Source organism: Stegastes partitus, unplaced genomic scaffold, assembly GCF_000690725.1.
Source record: "Stegastes partitus isolate 25-593 unplaced genomic scaffold, Stegastes_partitus-1.0.2 Scaffold360, whole genome shotgun sequence".
Classification (NCBI taxonomy): Eukaryota; Metazoa; Chordata; class Actinopteri; family Pomacentridae; genus Stegastes; species Stegastes partitus.
Window position 1 is genome coordinate 244,475 of NW_007578091.1, and position 19,460 is coordinate 263,934.

The window sequence follows — 19,460 nt, forward strand, 5'->3', positions numbered from 1 at the left end:
ATTTTTAAGTTAAAATGGCCACAATTCCATGTTAGAAAAGCAATAAAAAGACTAAATTTCAAATGGAGGTGAATACTTTTTAGTAGTGGTGTAAACTGTGAGTGTATTTGTACCTCTGTCTTGTTGCGGAGCCCTTTGAGCACAGCGTCCAGGATGTTGTGCTGTATCACGTCCTTGTAGATCTGTTCTCCTGCGCCGACCGCCGCCAGCTGCGTTATGACAGCGGACAGACACAAGGTGGCGTTGTCTGCCAGCGACATGTCACCGATCTGCATCACGACAGAAAGCAAAGAAATTAATAAAACTTGCAATAAAATCATCTGAGGCTGGTTCAGGCAGAATTCTGTGCATCTACTCACCTCATACGTGTGGAAGCAGTTGTGTATGAGGATGTTGATGTAGTCCAGGTCCAGAGTCTGCATGTCTTTGATTCGCCGGGTGGCGTGTTGGAAAGCCGTCAGACGCACGTCGAAGTGGATCTCGTCCAAGTGTCGACTGTCAAAAGCGTTAAGCTGGAAAGGAGATGATCCTGATCAGTGGTTGAAGGTAAATCTAGGGGTAATATTGAATGTGAATGGAGGAAATGAACTCACCGTTGTTGTCGAATCAGTGATGTACTTGAGCGAAGGATCCAGATCTGACAGAGTCTGAAAGTACAGCAGCATTTTCAAAAATATTAGTTTGTTTACAGACAAAGTGAGTGTGTTTGTAGCTTGACTACCCGGTTACAGTGTTCACCCAAAATGAGCAGTTCAAGGACCGTAGGAAAGCCCCAAATGTGACGATTCTACTTGTTTCTGGCTCTGATAAACGGTCACATTTTGGTGAGATTTCAAAACAAGATTCCAACAGATTTTTGGGGTTCAGAGCCACAAAATGTACAAATCCCAGCACGCACGAGTCCTCTGCTGTACCTGGAAGACGGTGCTGAGGGCCTGCCTGGGCAGCTTGTTGTGGATGACGGAGAAGAGTTTGCCGAGCGGTCGCAGGAAGGCTGACGCCTGCAAACACTGTCCCAGCAGGTTCTGGATGGTGGCCAGGATGTCGAGCTCCGTCTCCTGAAACAAACACAAGGTTTGCCTTGACTTGAGATTTCCAAGCAGACACTTTTAAAAATCCAGAATTAGAGGACTGAGATCCCCTCACAACTACATTTATAGCTAATATTTTATTCAGCAGAGACACTTTGAGATGGTGCGTACAACCTTGAAAGCAGTTCTGATGGAACATTTAATTACTATGAAAGCACTTAAATGCTTTGTATGGTTGTGTGAAAGACGAACCTGAGGGTTGTTGCCTTTCTGGAGATAAGGAAGCAGCAGGCTGATGAGCACCGAACTCTGCTCCTTGTCGCTCACAAACCGACTGACCCTGACCGCGAGAAAGAGAAGAGACGAATCCAAACATTAGCTTAACTGTAAACACACCTCGGATAGACTGAAGAGTGAACTATCCTGCATCTCCTTTAGTCCCAACAGTCTGTGAACTCACTTGGAGAGGATGTTGAGCTCTTTGGCAACCTGAACCCTGAACTTCTTCTTCTTGAGTCTCTCCGTGTTGCGTACGACTCCGCTGAAGTACCTCAGCAATGTGGAGACGTGAGGCAGCAGCACTCTGGAGCCCACAGTCAGAGAGTCTGGAGGAGAAACGAGGAGAAACGAGGAGAAACGACAAAACGTTTACCTTTTGACTGACTGCAATGACGACCCTGGAAATGTGAAATCAGTCAGGAGTCGGTGTGCTGACCTGCAGCGACGAGAGCGCCCTCCTGAGGCTGCTGGAACACGCTGCCGTTGACGCTGAGCTCCGTCTCGGCCTCCGAGGCGACAAAGTCCTCGGCTGTTGCTAGGGACTCGACGATGTCCATCACCATGGCGATGGTTGCCGGGGCTGCGTTCTTGGCCGAGAGGAGGGCGAAGACGTTCAGGAGGACGTCGCACTCTGGGTGGTCAGGTCTCTGTTTGGCTAAGAGGGGGAAGAACCTGAGACAGAGAGGGAAAACTAAATTGTATGTCCTTTAATTTAAAGAATTTACTTTTGCATAGATAAAGTTTGATCTCATCTTAATTCCCTCTGAACTCCAAAACCTGCTGGCAGACTTAAAAGGCTTGTTATTATGAGCAAAACTGCCCAAATTAGATTATTTTTTAGAACTGGAAACTGCAAAAACAGAAAAAATGATCAGATTTTTAACTTTCCAATGTTTCTTGAACTACTCATGTGTGACTTTCGTTTTTTTCAGGAAAATTAACTAAATCTAACGTTAAAATCACAATATTATGTTAAAGCAACTTTATTCTGTGTGTCTCATTTAAAAAATTCACCAAAAATTAACAATTTGCAAAAACCCCATTCTGTAAAAAACAAACAATTCTACAGGCCTTAAGGCAACCTTGAAGTCATTACTGACTCAGGTGCTGCCAACAGTCACATGACAAAAATTCAAGAACTATTCATTTACTGGGCTGAACTGCAGGCTGTATGGAAACTAATTAAAAACATCACTGTGGTGAACTATCTATAGTACAAAGATTAATGGGATGTTTTTCTAGTATTGGTAAGACCTGTGGGAACTTGGAAAAATGTTGACGTAGGGTTTTTAAAATTTGTAGGAATTAAATATTTTAAGAAATTCAGCTTCCATTTTACTTTTTTATTTTTTTTTTTTATACCATTACAACTTTATGATACTCTGCAAAAGACCTTTAGAGTTCTCTCTCACTCTAGTCATGGCTGTGCTGTTTCCATAAAAGTGCAGGATTTTTTTTACTGCAGTGAAAGATGAGTTCACAGTGAGCAAAAATGAGACAAGAGTAAATAAAAACAGCCAGAAGCTGCCTGGAATTCAGAGGACTAAACTCACTTTGGATGAATAACGGCGACACATTCTGCTTAACAATGATGGAAGGACAAAACTGAATAAACTGATGAACCATGTGATGGAAATAAAACCGATGCTGACCTGGAATCTTTGCACCACACGTGGATGAGTTTCAGCAGAGGGGTGGGAGAGTAGGGGCTCTCTGAGGGGAGGCGACACACCTGCACATAGAAGACATTTAGACTTAGAGGTAAACTTTGGACAAAGAAAGCAATTACAACAGACACTAAAAATCATTTGCAGCATGTACCTGAGGCCAGACGACACCCTGGAACACGGCGTCGATCTCATCCGGGGTGAAGTTGTAGTAGTCGAAGCCGTTGAAGAATTCCTGGATCCTCAGGATACCGAGTCTCCTCAGGTTCTTCAGAGGACTGATGCAACCGGGTCGCAGCTGGAAAACAAGAGAGTGCACATGTTGCTCTGAAATGTTGAAAATGTGATGATTTATCCTGTTCTTACAGCTTTTGGCTCTGATAACTGGTTCATTTTTGGCAAATTTTTAAATGAAACGTGTAGAATAAAGTGATTTTGATGTTATGGTTTTACGCTCAGATTTGCTAAATGATTACTTAAATGTTGAAAATGTGATGATTTATCCTGTTCTTACAGCTTCTGGCTCTGATAAATGGTGCAACTTTTGTGATTTTTCAAAGATAGAATGTCTTAAAACATGTTTGGAGTTCAGAGAGTTAAAAATATACAGTCCAGAAAGGAAAAAATCTTAATGCAATTAATGAAAATGTTGATCTAAAATTATTGTGAAACCAGTTTCCATGCTGAAAGAGTGACCGTGGTTACCTGGTCCCTTTTCTCCAGGATGCTGGACACAGAGGCGGTGACACACAGCAGGATCTGCAGCACTTTGGGCAGGTACGTGTGGATGAGGTGGCCCAGCTTCTGGATCACCACGTTGATGATGTTCAGCAGACTGTGCTGGCGGCCCAACGGCAGGACGGCGCCGAGGTCCGTCTCTGCCACCGCTCTCTGCACGGCAGCCAGACACGAGCCTGAGGACACAGGCAGAGGAAAAGGTGGATTAAACTTCTACATTCCCTCGTCTGAGAAGAGCACTGGATTGTTTTATTCTGCTGTAGTGCAACAGACATAAGAGTGAGGAGGAACCTTTAATATGTAAATACACTTGTTAGGAAGATGTGCATCAGAATTTTTAAATGATTTGGTTTTTAATAAAGTAAAACACAAAAAAAAATCTTCACATTTGTTCTGTGGAAAAGTTTTAGGCTCTTCAAATGTTCTCAAATAGATTCTGCAGCTTAACAACATGTGCAAACAAACAGCCAGAGTCACAACAGTAAAAAAAAAAGGAAAAAAAAGCATATGATTAGTAGCTTTAGCTCAAGTGTTGTGTCTCAGAAAGTCTGTCGTTCTCCACCCCAGGTGCTTCCTACCTTGGCTGTGGTGGCAGACGGGCTCCAGCAGCAGGTCGATGAACATTCCCAGCTCTTCAGCCTGACAACCTGCCAGGAAACGGAGGATGATGGAGGACCGGACGCCGGCGCTCGCCTTCCCCTGGAACTTGCTGCCGGCTTTGGTGCGCAGACGTCCGTACAGGATCCTGTTGCAAAGGCAGAAAACACAGGGATGGTCACTTCATTCTGCCAAATTTATCTTATTATGATGCAGAAAAATAGGGAAATTAGGGTACATTTATATTTTTTTAAATCCAAAAAAGATTAAGAAACAGGAACAAAGAACTTAAAAATATGGCATTTTCCAATAAATACCATGTGTAAGAAAATCGTGTGAAGCAGCCAGCAGCAGAGGACAAGGCTGCTTCTTTGTAAATTACTACATGAATGCTGAATGAAGCATAAAAAACATTCTTCATAGAAAAATAATATCAGTTTCAGTGTAGGAGACAGACTGCATATAAAAGCACATTTTTCTTTTGTAAACCCAGCTGCTGTTTTAATATAGATTTAAAAAAAGAATCAATGAACCATCAATATGTAACCTAAAGGCATCTTTTTTTTATATTCCCATAAAGATACTCTGCAAACCATTCTGTTAAAATCATGATGAATGAATGTTGCTGCATGTGAGTCCCTCCCATTGAAACTGTCCTCCCCGTGCTTATAGACAGACCGGCTGAATGTTGCACAGAGAATCTTTACCATTGCAAGTTAATCCGACTTACTTTACTATCTACATTTCAAACTTGATTCCATACTCGTCTCCAATCTGCTCTGTGCAAACACAGCCTGCAGTTCAGCCCAAAAAGTCCCTGAATTTTTGTAACGCGACTGTTGGTCGCAGCTGAGTGGATTAAGGTTTCACGGTTGCGTCGAGGAGCACAGAATTTTTTGTTTTTTACAGAATCTTGTTTGACCAAACTCTTCATTTGCGACAAATTTTTAAATGAAGTAATTTTGATGAAATGTCGCGATTTTTGAGCCAAGACTTGGCCACTTCCAGCACTGACAGCTAATCAACTGTTGACTCTAGATTTTTTATTTTTTTTAAACAAACAGAGCGGTAACAGTTTCAGAAAGTATAATTTCTTTAAGGCTAAAGTGTTTTCCAACACACACAACCATGTACCTCATGAGCAGCGGGATGAGTCTGGCTCTGTGGGAAGCATCAACGACTCCCGTTTCCTCTGAAATGTTGAAATGGACGATTTCCTCTTTGAAGTTTTTGTCCTCGAGCAGCCTCTCCAGATTCTCCCTGAATACAGACACACAGACGAGGATTACGGGGGCTTGTAGTGGGTTCATGTCTTATTAGAAAACACATCAGCAGGATTTTCTAGCTGTAAACACATCAACAGAATGTGAAAGTCCATGTTGTGTGTCTTCATGGATCAACAGAAAAAAGTGTGTAAATGAGCCGAAGTTGGATATTTTTCATCTGGTGAGCTCTTAAAACATCAACCTGAAATGACTGATGCACAGAATACACAAAAAAATGCAGGATAACACGAGTGGGTACACGGATTTCTGTCACCGCCCTGATAGCAGGTCAGTGTTACAGCCCGATCCCGAACAAAGCTCCACACATGCGACCATCTGTAACAGAAAACTTCCCCGGAACCGCACATCTGTCCGCGGGCCGGCCGAATGTGAGGTAAAAGGATCGCTTGATAACAGACAGCGGAGGGCATAATGTCAGCAGTTTGCATTCCTCCGTCTGTAACCGTAGACGGCCGATGATGAGACGACGAAATTATCACACGAGCTCACAATAAACCCTCTGAGGAAGAGAGAAAAGGCTGCAGGTTGCTGCTGCCAGAGGAACATCGCTGGTTTTTGTTGCTTTCCTCTCCGTCTTTTAAGGTGACTCAGGCGGTTTTCTTACTTGTATGGTACAATGTTGGGGTCTTTGTATGTGAGAAGACACTCCAACGCCACTCGCTGAATCTGCTGGTCCTGATGGCACAGCAACTAAAAAAACAAAACAAAGGCAGAGAGGAGGAGAAATTTATCATTTCTACTGGTTAAAAGTTTAAAAGACTCTTGAAATTAACCCCCTGAACCACAAAACTCAGTTTTAAAGGCATGTTGTCTTTGAAAATTGCCTAAATGTGATCATTTATCAGAGTGAGAAACTGTAAAAACTGGAAAAGCTGTCGGATTTTTAACTTTCCGATGGTCTTTGAACTAACTATCTGCCACATGTTGTTCTAAAAATCGTGATGTTTCATTAAAACCACTTTATTCTACAAGTCACATTCAAATATTTGACAAAAATCACCTGTTTGCTTTAACAAGATTCTGTCAAAAACAAAAAAATTCTGCACTTCTCGGTGTAAAGATGAAGTCATTAGTGACTCAGCTGCAACCAAAAGTCACGCAACAAAAATTCTGAAGCTTTTTGGCGGAACTGCAGGCTGCGTTAACAGACAAGAGCGAAGTATGGTAACTAATTTAACTTGTAATTAAGAAAATATCTATAACATGTGGACTCACCATCTTACTGTTATTAGTAACGCCTTAGAAAAATGTTGCACATGTTGACTCCAAGTGTTTTAAAGAAGAGAACAGATGAAAGACAAGGATGGAAACAAAGGGATCCAATAAAAATCGTAAGTAGTAAAATATGTAGAGTCTATGTATGTCTATGCAGAGAGACTGTTCTTTCCAATGTTGGCTGCATTTGTTTTTTGGAATAAACAGCAATGCTGTACGTTGTAGCTGCACAAAAACAGTGAAAATGTGCCCACAGTGGGTAAAAACAACAGCCAGAACTTGCTTAAGACAAACAATTCTGCAAAAAGTACGGTAATTAGACGAAAAAAAAAGACAATGACTTTGCAGCTCTCTTGTTAGTTTCTTTAAAGACGAAGCTACCTGGTTGTAGAGCTCACTGAGGCTGCCCTCGAGGTACAGAGCACGAGGGTTGGTGAACTTGGCAAACACCTTCAGATGGGTAATAAGCTGCCTGGGAGACAAAAGACAAGCTCAGTGAAAACGTAGGACGAGCATGTGCAATGCATTCTTCTGTTTACAGCACAGTGAACACTAGCATTACGTAACAAAGGAACATATCAAGCACAATATTCTGAATGTATCCTTTGTTCATTCAGGCATATTAGTAAAAACGCTAACCAGTTTTTAACCTAACAAGGTCCTAATTGGGGAAAAACTGTGAAAAGCGACTGCTAACACACTTTGAAGACAATTAAACCTGAAGTCTTACTTGGCAGCAACCTTCCTCGGAAGCGTCTTCCTCTGCTGCCGGCCTCCCTCCTCGGCCTCCTGCTCCTCTTCCTCCTCGTCGCCATCCACAGTCATCTCCGACTCCTCTGGTGCAGCGCTGCTCTTCTTCCTCAGGTCCTGAGTCGGCGCCACCAGCAGGTCGGCGGGATAAAACTCATTCCTGCCAACAAGACAACCATCAGTGAGCGGACAGTGTGATATCTCCATGTATGCTGATGATACTGTTGTTTATATTCATGTTAAAAGTGCCTTTTATCTGTAGTGTAAATATGTTTATTTTTGGCAATTTTTTAAAATGACACATGTAGAATAAAGTGAATTTAATTAAACAGCAAGTCACAGATGAGTAGCTTGAGGATAAAGTTGAAAATTCATCAATTCTTTCTATTTTTACAGTTTGTAGAAATGATAAATTATGTAATTTGGGCATTTTCTTTTTTAAAACAACATGCCTTTTGAATCCCCGGCAGGGTTTGGGAGTTCGAAGCATTGGTGTGCATTGTCTCTTTTCAAATAAAAAAAAAAACGTAAAACTTGAAATCAAGATCTGATGCTTGCAAACTTTTAGAAAACGGGTCCATCAGACCAATTGGTGCGACACTGACCGGATGAACCTGAGCAGCAGGGGGCTCAGTTCGCGGCTGCGAGGCTCCACCCGGTCGGGGAACAGGGCCATGGCTCGCCACAGCAGGCCGCGGAAGTTCGGGAAGTCCGTCCTCTCGTTGGGGTCGGAGGTCGACTTGAGCTGCTCCAAGAACAGAACCCCGACGTCGCCGCTTTCAATGACATCACAGCCCGGCTCGCGCGACTCTTCATCGTCGGCATCGTCTTCGTCGTCCTCTTGCAGTTCCTTTTCTATGAAACGCAGAAAGTAAAATCTGCTTTCAACATTTCTTTTACAAATACCAATACCTGTCACTCATAAGTTGCACCAGAATCCTCCGGCCGAGCATGAAGCCTTACCAGCCAGACCTGCCACCATCTCTAGCTGTTCGTAGTAAACCCTCCAGAAGTCCTTGCTGTCCATCCCTCTGGCATGAGTCCTGTTCGGAGGAAAGAAGGAAGCTTGTTTAAGCTAAACACACTCCATAAACACCTCAGTATGACTCCAACCTCCAACAGCACTTAAAGTAATCACCTGTAACGTACTGTTTTGTTGGTAAAACATTACAAATCTAAGCCTAAAGTAGCCATAATTCATCAAAACCACTTCATTTTACATGCTTCATTTAAAAAAATGCCACAAATAAACTGCTTATATTGATCAGATTGCGTAAAAAAATTTAAAATCTTGTGCTCATCTGCATAAAGATCAACAGTTAAGAGTTGGTGCAGAAGTCTAGTTTCCTCTAAGACCACTTGAATAATAATATTCTGAAACATTATGATGGGATTCTTGACCAATAATGCCTATAAAACACTGCCTACTCCAGCTTTAATCACTGCTAAATAAATTCAAACAGATTCCTTTAAACTCACACAAGAAGCTCGATGACTGCGTCCCACAGCGGCCTGAAGTTGACAAACAGCATCGCGATGAGGTAACGGAGGGGCACCTGCAGGAAAACAAGACACAATCTGTGATATTCCCCTAAAAGCAACCAGTTATAAGTGCCAGTGAGAAAACAGACACTTTAAAGAACATAACACCAGAATATGTTCTTTCTTCTACATGAGCAGAACATAAATCCTCTCTGTACCTGCTGGAAGGCGCCCGGCGGTCCTCGCGGAAGACTTCGCGGCACCAAATCGTGCCTCAGCTTGCGGAGGTGAAGCAGTTTGTCCCTGTAGTCCTGAACCGAAGCCGGCACCAGCTCGGCCTGGAGGCAAACCGCAAACACCGGCTGCACCTCCACGCTCTCCTCACCCTGGACCGAGCAGCACATATTAATACAGCAGTTTGTCTCTTTTAGTTAAATGACGAGAATCTGCAGGTGGACAGACGGTCGTACCTCCGTCGGCGGAGGAAGCTCAGCCTCAAATTGAGAGAAGATCCTGAGAGTCAGCAGGCGGATCTGAGCGGGAAAACAATGAACTTATCAAAAACATTTCTGTACAGCATTTTCCAAAGTGTTACTAGCACTAAAAATGGTAACTGCAGATACAATAAATATTTAACTATTTGCATTCTGGAATCGTTTCCGTCATTGTCTCCTCTCTGCTTGGCGTTACACAGCCTGCAGTTCATCTGAAAAGTCTTTGATTTTTCATCACGTGACTGTTGGTCCCAGCTGAGTCACTGATAACTTCCTGGTTGCATAAAGAAGTGCAGAATTTTTTGCTTTTTTTCAGAATCTTTTTAGAGTAAATAGTTTATTTATGCCAGTTTTTTAAAGTAAGGCATGTAGAATAAAATGATTTTGCTTTCCGACAGAATCGCAGGTTACAGATTAGAAGTACGAGAGAGTTGTAAAGTTGAAAATCCTACAGTTCTTTCTGTTTTCACAGTTTCACTCTTATAAATTATGCAATTTTGGTGATTTCCTAAAGATAACAAGCCTCTCAAACCTGCCAGCAGAGGATAATGAAAAATGCTAACTATATATTTAGGTGACCTTTTTAAAATCAACCCTGTTTGCACGATTGGAGACAAACCTTAGAACTATTGGAAGACAGGTTGGCGTGCAGCATCTGGTAGAGCTCCAGCAAAGCATTGTGGGAAAGATGCTCTGAAACGCCACTGAGCGACAGCCGGGTGTAGTACAGGTCTGCCAGCAGCAGAGCTGACAGGTTTGTGGGGAACTTTCTGCAACAACAACAAAGAAGACGTTTAGAGGAGGTGCAACGGGAGGGATCGACCGACGCAGGGATGGTTTACACTTACTGTAGGATTGAGTTGACTTTGTCCACGGTGACCAGCGACAGCAGCTGAGCAGAGCTGTCCAGAGAGAGGAGGCAGCTCAGAGCCTGTCTGGCTACGAACAGAGCAGCTGGAGGGTCGAGAAGAGAAAAAAGGCTTCAGTGTCAAACACAGCGAACCTCTAATCACAATTCAAAGTCAACTCTATCAGTAAAAGATTTACAGATTTAAGGGACTTCATCTGAGGCATTTACATTTAGTTTACATATTGAATGTGATCAAACAGCAAAAGCAGACACGTTCAACACATCATGCTCACGTTTCAGTGACTACATTAGAGTTGCACAAACTTTTGGTTTAACTCCAGTCAAAGAATTACAGACTGGCTTGGATTTAAAGCCACGACTAAAACTCTATCTAATCATTCAGACGATGGTTTTTCCTGCATTGAGGAATTTCTGGTGCCAACAAAAAGAGGTTTGAGTCAAAATGATAACAATCAAGAACAAAAAAAAAGTCCTGAAAGCGTTTAAAATCCAACAGGTTTTTATCACTTTCGCTGTTTTTATTCATGTTTTATTTTCTCATGTTAATGTTTTATTGCTGCTTTCTGAAGCTATGTATATTTGAATGTTTTAAAACAAATAAAAATTTAAGACAAAGTTTTAAAATTAATGTTTCTATTCGATGCTACAGAAATAAAGTATATCATTATTATTACTATTAGTATTTCTGTTTAACAAATGGTCTGAAAATAACTGAATATTTCTTAAATTCTTTTAAAATAAGGCAACACAGACTCGTTTACTTTGTAAGATCATGCTCACCCCAATTTCAGCCAAACAAAATCTTGTGTGACTGATTTGATCCCTGATTAATTATTATTATTTTCTGTCTTTTGACAAACGAATCAATTTATCCATGGAGCTCCATTAAACTGCACCAAATCCGACACGCTGCCACTTGTGCTTCTGAAACTTTTCACACAACGTGGACATTACAAATGTAAACAAAAGAAGAAATCTCAAACCTTTCCCCAGGTTCTCTGCCTGGATCTCACACAGGAGGTGGTTTAAGAAATCTGTCACGGTGGGAACGACATCAGCTGGAGGCAGAGGCCTGAAAAACAGGAGAATAGTTACGCTAACGTTCAGGAGAATGAATTTAATTTTGTGACGTGACCTGTTTATAGAATCTCTAACAATCCTCTGTGAGTCGATACCTGAGGTGAGGCAGCAGCACCAGTGCGGCCCACGGCAGCGACAGGTCAGCCACGGACTCATTCTGCTGCTCGGGAAGTTTGATCAGCGACAGAACCAGCTCCGGTACCGCAGCTTGTTCCGGTGTCGCCTCTTTACCGCTCGACGCTCTGCTGGACAAGAAAACACTTTCACCTCATGGAAAAATCACACGATAACATTTAACCCTCTGAACCCCAAGCTTTATGTGTTTTTTTTTTATACTCCTGTTGTGTATTTGGTCCTTGTTTGCTCATTTTTTGCTGCAATATGAAGTCGTGCATCTCTATGGAAACAGAACAACCAGGACTAGAAGGAGAGGGAACTCAAATGTGTGTTTTGTGCTGTATATCAAAATTTGAAAGCCATAAATCATAAAAAATGAAAAAAACAACACAATATTTCACCATGCTGAATGAATCTTCCGACAACTTGCTCCTCTGTGCACCGTTTTTGAGCCACGCTGCATTTATTTCATTGATCAAGTGTGTTTTATGTCATCAATATTGAGAAAAATGGTCACTCTACATAGCATAAATGTTTTATTACTTGTGTTTTAAATTAGTTTCCAGACTTCTCTACCATTTGCTTGATGTAAACACAGCCTGCAGTTCAACCCAAAAAGTTTCTGAATTTTAATCGTGTGACTGTTGGTCAGAGCTGAGTCACTAATGTCTTCACTAATTGTCTTTTTGTGGGATCTAGTAAGTATGAATGGTTTATTTTTGGCATTTTTTAAAAAATTAAGCATGTAAAATAAAGCGATTTTTGATGAAATATCACTTGGATTTGGTTTATCCTATTAACAAAACCAAAAGTGACACATGATTAGCTCCAGGACAGTCAGAAAAAGTGCAAATACGACAATTATTTCAGCTTCTGGCTCTGATAAATAGTGTAATTTTGCCGATTTCGTAAAAATAACATGCATTTTAAATGATCGGATTCAGAGGATGAAACAAAGATTTACCCCCAGACTTTGTTAACTGTTAAACAACTTGAGGTTTCCTGCGGTATCTCACCCTGTGGTCTGTCCGGTGAAGAGCAGCGGGTAGGTTTCAAAGGCCATGGAGCCGTCTGTGGGAGGCGGAGCTTTGGCGAGGATCAGACTGACCAGAGCTTCCAGGCTGCTGTGGCGACTCAGGGCGTCTCCACGGGCGAACAACCCGGCGGTGAAGCGCAGCAGGCTGGGCAGGAAGAGCTGGAGGGGAGTCGAGGGGAAAGAGGTCAGTCGAGGAGACGCAGAAGGAGATAAAAACACCAGATAGATCCCTCTAATGTGAACCCACCTGTTCAAACTGCTTCATGGTGAACATCTCTTTGGTGAACTCCAGTTTCAGATCCTGCTCGATTGTGCTGTTAAACACCTGAAGGAGAAGAGAGTCAGAGAGTCTGTACACGAGCTACAGGCAGCGTTTTCATTTCATTTCCTCTGTTTGCTTCAACACACCTTCTGGACAGTGTCCTGCAGGAGAGCTGTGGGCAGGCTGATGTTCTCCCCGAGCAGCAGAGACGAGGTGATCTGGAGAAGGAGTCGGCAGCAGGAGGCCGACAGAGACGAGCTCTGAATCAGCTTCAGCACCGTCTGAAGGCACGAAACCACAGAACGGATTTTATTTTAACTTCAGGCTTTCAGGTGTGATTAAAGATCTCACAAACTAAGTGTTCCTCACTGACCTGGCAGACGGCTTCAGGCTTGGTGATCTTGGCTCCGTCCTTGTGCGACACCAGAGTGTGGAGGACGAACAGCAGCCTCTCCAGCTGCTCCGCTGCCACATCTGCATCTTCACCCTTCTTCGCCTCCACGACGGCCAAGATCTCAGTCACACTGACCTGTAACGCAGGGAAGCACCGGTCAGACATTCAGTTCTAACAATCTGGGAATGATTTTTGACTAAGGACTAGAAAGGTACAGCGTCCAGTCGCACCTGAAGGGACTCCCACAAAACTAGAAAGTGTTCTCGGTCAACATGACCGGAGGCAGCCTGGGCCATGTGATCCAGGGCGTCCCGGACACTGTCCCACGGCAGGGAGACTCCCCGGCTGGTTGTGGGACCGAGCTTACGCAAAGCAACAGGAAAAGCCTGGAAAGATTGGTGCAGAGAAACAGATAAGACAAGACAAGACAAGACAAGACAAGACAAGACAAGATAAGATAAGATAAGATAAGATAAGATAAGATAAGATAAGATAAGATGAGATGAGATAGAACTTTATTGATCCTGAGGGAAATTCTTGTGCCTGATATTGCTCATAAAAAAAATCCAATTACATCAGAATAAATGCAGTAGAACAGTTTGACACACTGGTAAAAAAAAATAAAAATAACTAAGCTAAAATAAAACTAGCATAGAAATATAGGAAGTAAAACTGGAAATGATGCTGAAGGATTAAAGTCATATTGCTCATGACAATAAAAAATTGCACCAGAAATTGAAATATTACACGATACTGAAACTGATGCCTCGTAAACTATTGTCGAGGACAAAGTTTTCGGTGTCTGATGCTGAATCTGTGAGTACAAAAAGCAAATATCTAATTTAAATATGGCTGCTATCCTATTCTAAGCAGTCTTCTTGTGCAGCGACACACTGCTCCCAGTGCTCCTGCACGTTTGGACCAGCTGTACTGAGCGCTGGATCTCCTCCAGAGTGTTTAAAGGCGGCCTTCACACTTGAATTTCATTTTGGGGAACAGATCACAGATAGTCATATCTGACAAGTAGGGCAGGTGAAGCGTGCCGATTGTGTTGGTGCAGCCAAACTACACTGTGACAGGGTGTGTGTTTGCACCGTATCTCCTCTGTCGGATGCCTCAGCATGTTACAGTAGAACCCTGAACTGACACATTGATCCTGAGTGACGAATTCAAGCTACACAACCCGCTGAATGTTGAACAAAATGATGGGAACGTTGTCGACCTATCTCGTCTTCTTCTGTCTCGCAGGGCTCTTCTACTCAAGACTTCAGTTTGGTGTGCTGGTTGCAGCTACAAACCCAACTCTCACCATTAGTGACGATGCTCAACACCGATACTTGAGAATCATCTGTGTTTTTTCTACACTGCAGTTTGGTTTTTGGTTCACAGAAATGTGAAATGCGCACCTGCAAGTGGTCAGAATAGGCCTTCCAGATATTTCAAAAGTGGCAGGAGCACTGAGAGCAGTGTGTCGTTGCACAAGGCGACTACACTGAAGGGGACGGCGGCCAAATTTCAATCATGTACAGTTTTGATCACACATCATATGATTCTACAGCTACACGTGACAAAGTTTTACGTTACTACTGTTTAACACCAAGCCATACAAGCAACAACTAAAACTGTTCAAACCCAACATAAGGTCTGTGACTTACGGTTGCAGCACAGGAATGGAACATGTTTCGGACTCCTTTGCACATCTCGAACAGCAGCTGACCCGCTCCCTCCACCTTGTCGGGATGCTCCTCCAGGTCTGAGAACACGTGATTCAGGAGGGCGTCAAAATCTGGAACCTGTGGGACAAAAAAAAAAAAAGAGACATCAGCACATCATAGAAGACAACCAAATATACAAAGGAATGAACGAGTGTAAGTTAGTCACTCACCTTTCTCATCAAGAAAGAGAAGCTCTCTGCTGCAAACTTGCGGATGTGCTCCTTCTTGTGTGCCAACAGCGTGCTGTACAAACTGTGGGCGAGAAAGAGGTCAAGAAAACATGTCACTTGGATGCAGTCTGCAGGGAACAGAGAGTTAAACATTTCCTCCCAATGGAATTAGAAAACATACACTATAAAAAAAACAGGTAACTTCCACAGGTGCTACCTCTTGTTGTCACCAAACTTAATTTTATTTCCATCTATCAGCTTTTTGGACTGAATTTGAAGATGGTGTCCAAAAATATTCTTGTTCTGGTTAACCTGCACAAAACCCACAGGCCGGTGTGAAAAGCTTATCTTAAGATGAAAAATTACAACATATATCACAGTAAGAAACTGCTGAAATGCAAAGAATCATCAGATTTGTCTTTCCTGCCTCTTCATGAACTACCTGCCCTCATCTGTGAGCTTCCATTTCACTGCAAAAATAATCTAAGCTTAAAATTATATTTAATCAAAATCACTTCAGTCTCATTTTAAAAAATTCTGCAAAAATAAATAATAACCACAAACAAAATTGCAAGAAAAACAAATAATTCTTCGCTCCTCGCTGCAACTGGGAAGCCATGACTGACTAAGCTGTGACCAGCAGTCACACAACTAAAATTCAGGGACTTTTCAGCTGAACTTCAGGCAGTGTTTACAGAAAGCAGACAGGAGACAAGTCTGGAAACAAAATGAAGGGAATATCTACAAAACATCGAGGCATCTTTCTTCTCAGTATTGGCAACACCTGTTCACATTTAATTTCTTCTTTTTTATGATTAACTGTGTCACACTTCACTGAGGACATTTCTGAGTCCTCTCTCCTTCTAGCCACGGTTGTGCTGTTCCCATAGAAGTGCAGGAGAAGACACCACCCATCCCTCGCTCGCCTCACCTGTAGATGTTGCTCATGTCCTTCACCATGAGCCTCCACAGGTACTTGTATAGATAAGAGAGGCAGGTGAAGGACCACTCCAGCAGCTCCGTGTCCTTCGTTTCCAGCAGCGAGGTGATCAGAACGAAGAAGTCGGGGAAGTGAGGGTAGAAGTCGGTCTGCAGGTCTCTGGCCAGCTGCACCACCAGGCTGCAGGAAGGAATACAAGCGTGGAATTAGAGTCTAATTTCACTTATAGTTTTAAAGTTTCTTGGCAATTTGTGAAACACTCACTCCAGCAGCGGCTGGTAGGCCAGACTGTCCCTGACCGCCAAGTGTGTTTTCAGACTTTCCACGATGGACTTCTGATGGAACACCAGCATGTTGAACGACTGGCTCTTGTTGGACACCTCTTTCAGAAAAGTAGCTGCAAAGAAAGACGTCAGATTTACACGAACTGCAAACATAAATCAGGTTTAGTCGTGGAGAAGTTTCCAATATGTTGGTTACTGCAAGGTGATAAAACAACAAACTGTGCAGCACTTTTCTTATACTTGAAAGAAAATATCTAACTGCTCGTTTCCTGACAAATATTTGACTTGTTCTGCAAAATAACTGCTAAATTCTCTGCATAATAGACTTAAAGATCCCATGTTTTGCCCCTTTTTCAGCAGATTAATGAAAGTTTCATATGTAATCCTAATGTTTTTTTTAGCTCAAAATACCACAAAGATGATTTATTCCACCAGTTCCTCACATGCTGGGAGTGCATGAAGACTCTGGTGTTCACTCTTACATCCAACAACGGAACATTTGGTGTGTTTTTTTTTTTGTGGCTGAGACATTTTAAAGTTTAAAAAAAGTGAATAATACTGGTGGAGGCAGTTGCTCTTTTTGAATCGTAAAACAATAACAAGAAGAAGAAAAAAAGATTTTCACCATATGGGATCTTTAAAACATGAGATATCATCAAAAGTGCGACTTTAACACCAGGAGGACGGCATGAATTTGTGAAATATGTCCCAAATTGCAGCCTCTTAAACTGGAAATGATTAATTGTTGCTGTATACGCACTGAAATGCTCGGTCAAGTTGAGGTCTCTCCATTTCGTGAGTCCTTCGGAGAAATATGTTTCTACTTCCTGCAGAGGGAAAAATTAAAACAAATCATCACCAATCACAGGTAAACAGACATTAAAGTGAGTTTAATTATCTCGTTTACTGTCTGCACAAACCTCAGCGTAAGCTCCGGTTCTGTCAATCCGATGGATGACATCGATGTTGACGTTGGCGAGCCTTTCAGCAAAAGTGAGAAACTGAAAGAAATAAGTTAAAGGATTTTAAAATCTGCTTCAGGTTAGATGCTCACTTTAGCTGATGTGTTTTCGGCTTTTGTGGACTTGGACACCATTTATCAGTTTAATAAAGACGGTTAGAGTGATGCTACACTTGGCCACTGGTCCAGCTCTTCGTTTCTCGGGTTCTACCTCCCTACAGACCCTTGATCTCATAGGATTCTGTAAAACTGCTTAAGCTGGTGTCGAGGAAACGCGTCTAGCTTCCAACTGCCTTAATCCAAACGTCTACCCCACTTCTTCTGATAGTTGACCCAACCAAGTAGCCTCAGTAGTCAAATCTACCAGACACGCTTGTTGATGGCAGCTTTCCTCTTAAATGGATCGAGCACTTGGTTAAAGTTTAGAGGTTTGCTAAAACTAACCCCTGGGATATGTCTAGAAATACTATTTAGGAATAACCTTTAAGAACAATTAAAAACATCTTGTGTGCACAATTAATTAACTTTTTACTACCATCAGATACTGTGAAAAATGCAATAAAATTTCAGCTGGGATAGACTCCAGCCCCCCATGACCCTAGTGAGGATTACACGGCGTATAGATAATGGATGGATGGATTAAAAATTGATTATTTCAGATAAAAACGATAAAACTGAGCTTTTCTGAATTAGGAGACTAACAAGTAATTTAGGGAGGGAGTGAGCCGGACAGCGAGGCCTATGCTGGCCAACTCAGCCCTGTTTAGATCTGAGCCTGGAGGAGTCCTCTTCCAGTGATGCAGCAACCCAGTACAGAGTCCTGATCCCTGGACAGAACCTTCCTGAATCAGGGGGAGATGAGACATCCTGACTCCGATCAGATCTGCAGTTCTTTTGCATCCATTTGGGGAATGAAACGAACACTTCTTCATGCAGAAAACAAAGAACGGGGTTCTGCTTCTCCTCTTGAATAGAATTTGCAGACCCAATCGGTGGAGGAGTGTTCAGCTCTAATGATGTCCCGTGAAGAACTTCGCCATCTCCATCTTAAGTCTCTTTGTCATGCCTTTTCATACTGTTGTCTCTCCCTTTGCTCTGAAGTCACACACAACTCTCCGCTCCACGCACATACTTCCATTATACAATATACTGAGCACATACACCTGGTTACACATTTCTAATAGACGCTTCAACTTTAAGCCATACACCTGATGAGTTTGTCATTAGCGTAGCATCTTGATGTCTTATTTGGTAACACATCTGTTGATAACAGGAGGAATCATCAGCTGCTTTTGAAACAGTAACCTCATCAGACCTGTCCAGACATGCCCTGTTTCTTGCTCTCTTGACATTTTCACCCCTTCTCTCATCTTTAATTCAATGGTTAAACGAGATCACCTTTAATTCATTGCAATGTTGAAGCAACCACTTCATATTTAAACACCTAATCACAGCATTTCTTATCACAGAGTCTTTTCTATTGCTTCAGCCAGTGCTCTTTGTCAGTGGCTGCTTCTGGGATCGCAATCCTTGACAATAGGAAACAGTTTTTTTTAAGTCTACTACATCTTTTGCAGTCTTTTATAAGCATCACGCTGTTGGGTTTTGCACTCACCCTGAATGTGTTCTCAGATCTGTGATACGAAGACTTGGATTTAATCTTCATCTTGGCCTCGTCGTTTGACAACAGAAGAAGAAAGAACCAAAGATCGATGCGCGATTTAAATAATTCATGAAAACTACGATTTGTTTGTTTGTTCTTTTCTTTTTTTTTTCTTTTAGCCGATGCTACAACTGTTTACACACACGCCGACTGCAGGACGCCGCCATGTTGAGCAAAGCATGACGGGAAAAAGTCTCCGCGTGTTGGTACAAAGAGCAGCGAAGAAGAAGAGAAGTAACGTCCCGTCACTTCCGGGTTGGTTTCAGGCTCCGAGGAGGATGTTTTAGGCTATTTCAGGGCCATAAAATGAGTTTTGTCGAATAACCAAGGATCATTTCAGTTAGTCTGACTTACTTTTAGGCTAAGATAAACTTTCCCATTTAGCCAAGGCTTATTTTTAAGCTATTTTGGTTCCTTAAAGCAAATTT

At 42.3% G+C, this 19,460-nt stretch overlaps 1 protein-coding gene across 1 annotated transcript in view; it reads right to left on the reverse strand.

Moving 5' to 3' along the window:
- The window catches only part of utp20 (UTP20 small subunit processome component), a 35,239-nt gene extending 16,089 nt beyond the window's left edge, over window positions 1-19,150 (reverse strand). The window contains exons 1-36 of the mRNA XM_008284471.1: window positions 18,985-19,150; window positions 17,329-17,409; window positions 17,169-17,235; window positions 16,389-16,521; window positions 16,116-16,304; window positions 15,185-15,266; window positions 14,955-15,092; window positions 13,530-13,685; window positions 13,279-13,434; window positions 13,052-13,186; window positions 12,891-12,968; window positions 12,624-12,802; window positions 11,586-11,732; window positions 11,394-11,482; window positions 10,388-10,493; window positions 10,159-10,309; window positions 9,516-9,578; window positions 9,264-9,431; window positions 9,043-9,119; window positions 8,527-8,606; window positions 8,169-8,418; window positions 7,544-7,723; window positions 7,195-7,285; window positions 6,203-6,288; window positions 5,447-5,572; window positions 4,294-4,460; window positions 3,683-3,891; window positions 3,132-3,275; window positions 2,963-3,042; window positions 1,747-1,982; window positions 1,492-1,636; window positions 1,284-1,371; window positions 915-1,058; window positions 594-647; window positions 360-512; window positions 114-269 (exon numbers count right to left, since the gene is read on the reverse strand). Of these exons, the coding sequence (XP_008282693.1) occupies window positions 114-269; window positions 360-512; window positions 594-647; window positions 915-1,058; window positions 1,284-1,371; window positions 1,492-1,636; window positions 1,747-1,982; window positions 2,963-3,042; window positions 3,132-3,275; window positions 3,683-3,891; window positions 4,294-4,460; window positions 5,447-5,572; window positions 6,203-6,288; window positions 7,195-7,285; window positions 7,544-7,723; window positions 8,169-8,418; window positions 8,527-8,606; window positions 9,043-9,119; window positions 9,264-9,431; window positions 9,516-9,578; window positions 10,159-10,309; window positions 10,388-10,493; window positions 11,394-11,482; window positions 11,586-11,732; window positions 12,624-12,802; window positions 12,891-12,968; window positions 13,052-13,186; window positions 13,279-13,434; window positions 13,530-13,685; window positions 14,955-15,092; window positions 15,185-15,266; window positions 16,116-16,304; window positions 16,389-16,521; window positions 17,169-17,235; window positions 17,329-17,409; window positions 18,985-19,035 (4,635 nt within the window). The 5' untranslated portion in view covers window positions 19,036-19,150. The remainder of the gene's footprint in view (window positions 1-113; window positions 270-359; window positions 513-593; window positions 648-914; window positions 1,059-1,283; window positions 1,372-1,491; window positions 1,637-1,746; window positions 1,983-2,962; window positions 3,043-3,131; window positions 3,276-3,682; window positions 3,892-4,293; window positions 4,461-5,446; window positions 5,573-6,202; window positions 6,289-7,194; window positions 7,286-7,543; window positions 7,724-8,168; window positions 8,419-8,526; window positions 8,607-9,042; window positions 9,120-9,263; window positions 9,432-9,515; window positions 9,579-10,158; window positions 10,310-10,387; window positions 10,494-11,393; window positions 11,483-11,585; window positions 11,733-12,623; window positions 12,803-12,890; window positions 12,969-13,051; window positions 13,187-13,278; window positions 13,435-13,529; window positions 13,686-14,954; window positions 15,093-15,184; window positions 15,267-16,115; window positions 16,305-16,388; window positions 16,522-17,168; window positions 17,236-17,328; window positions 17,410-18,984) is intronic.
- Between the last annotated feature and the right edge of the window lie 310 nt (window positions 19,151-19,460).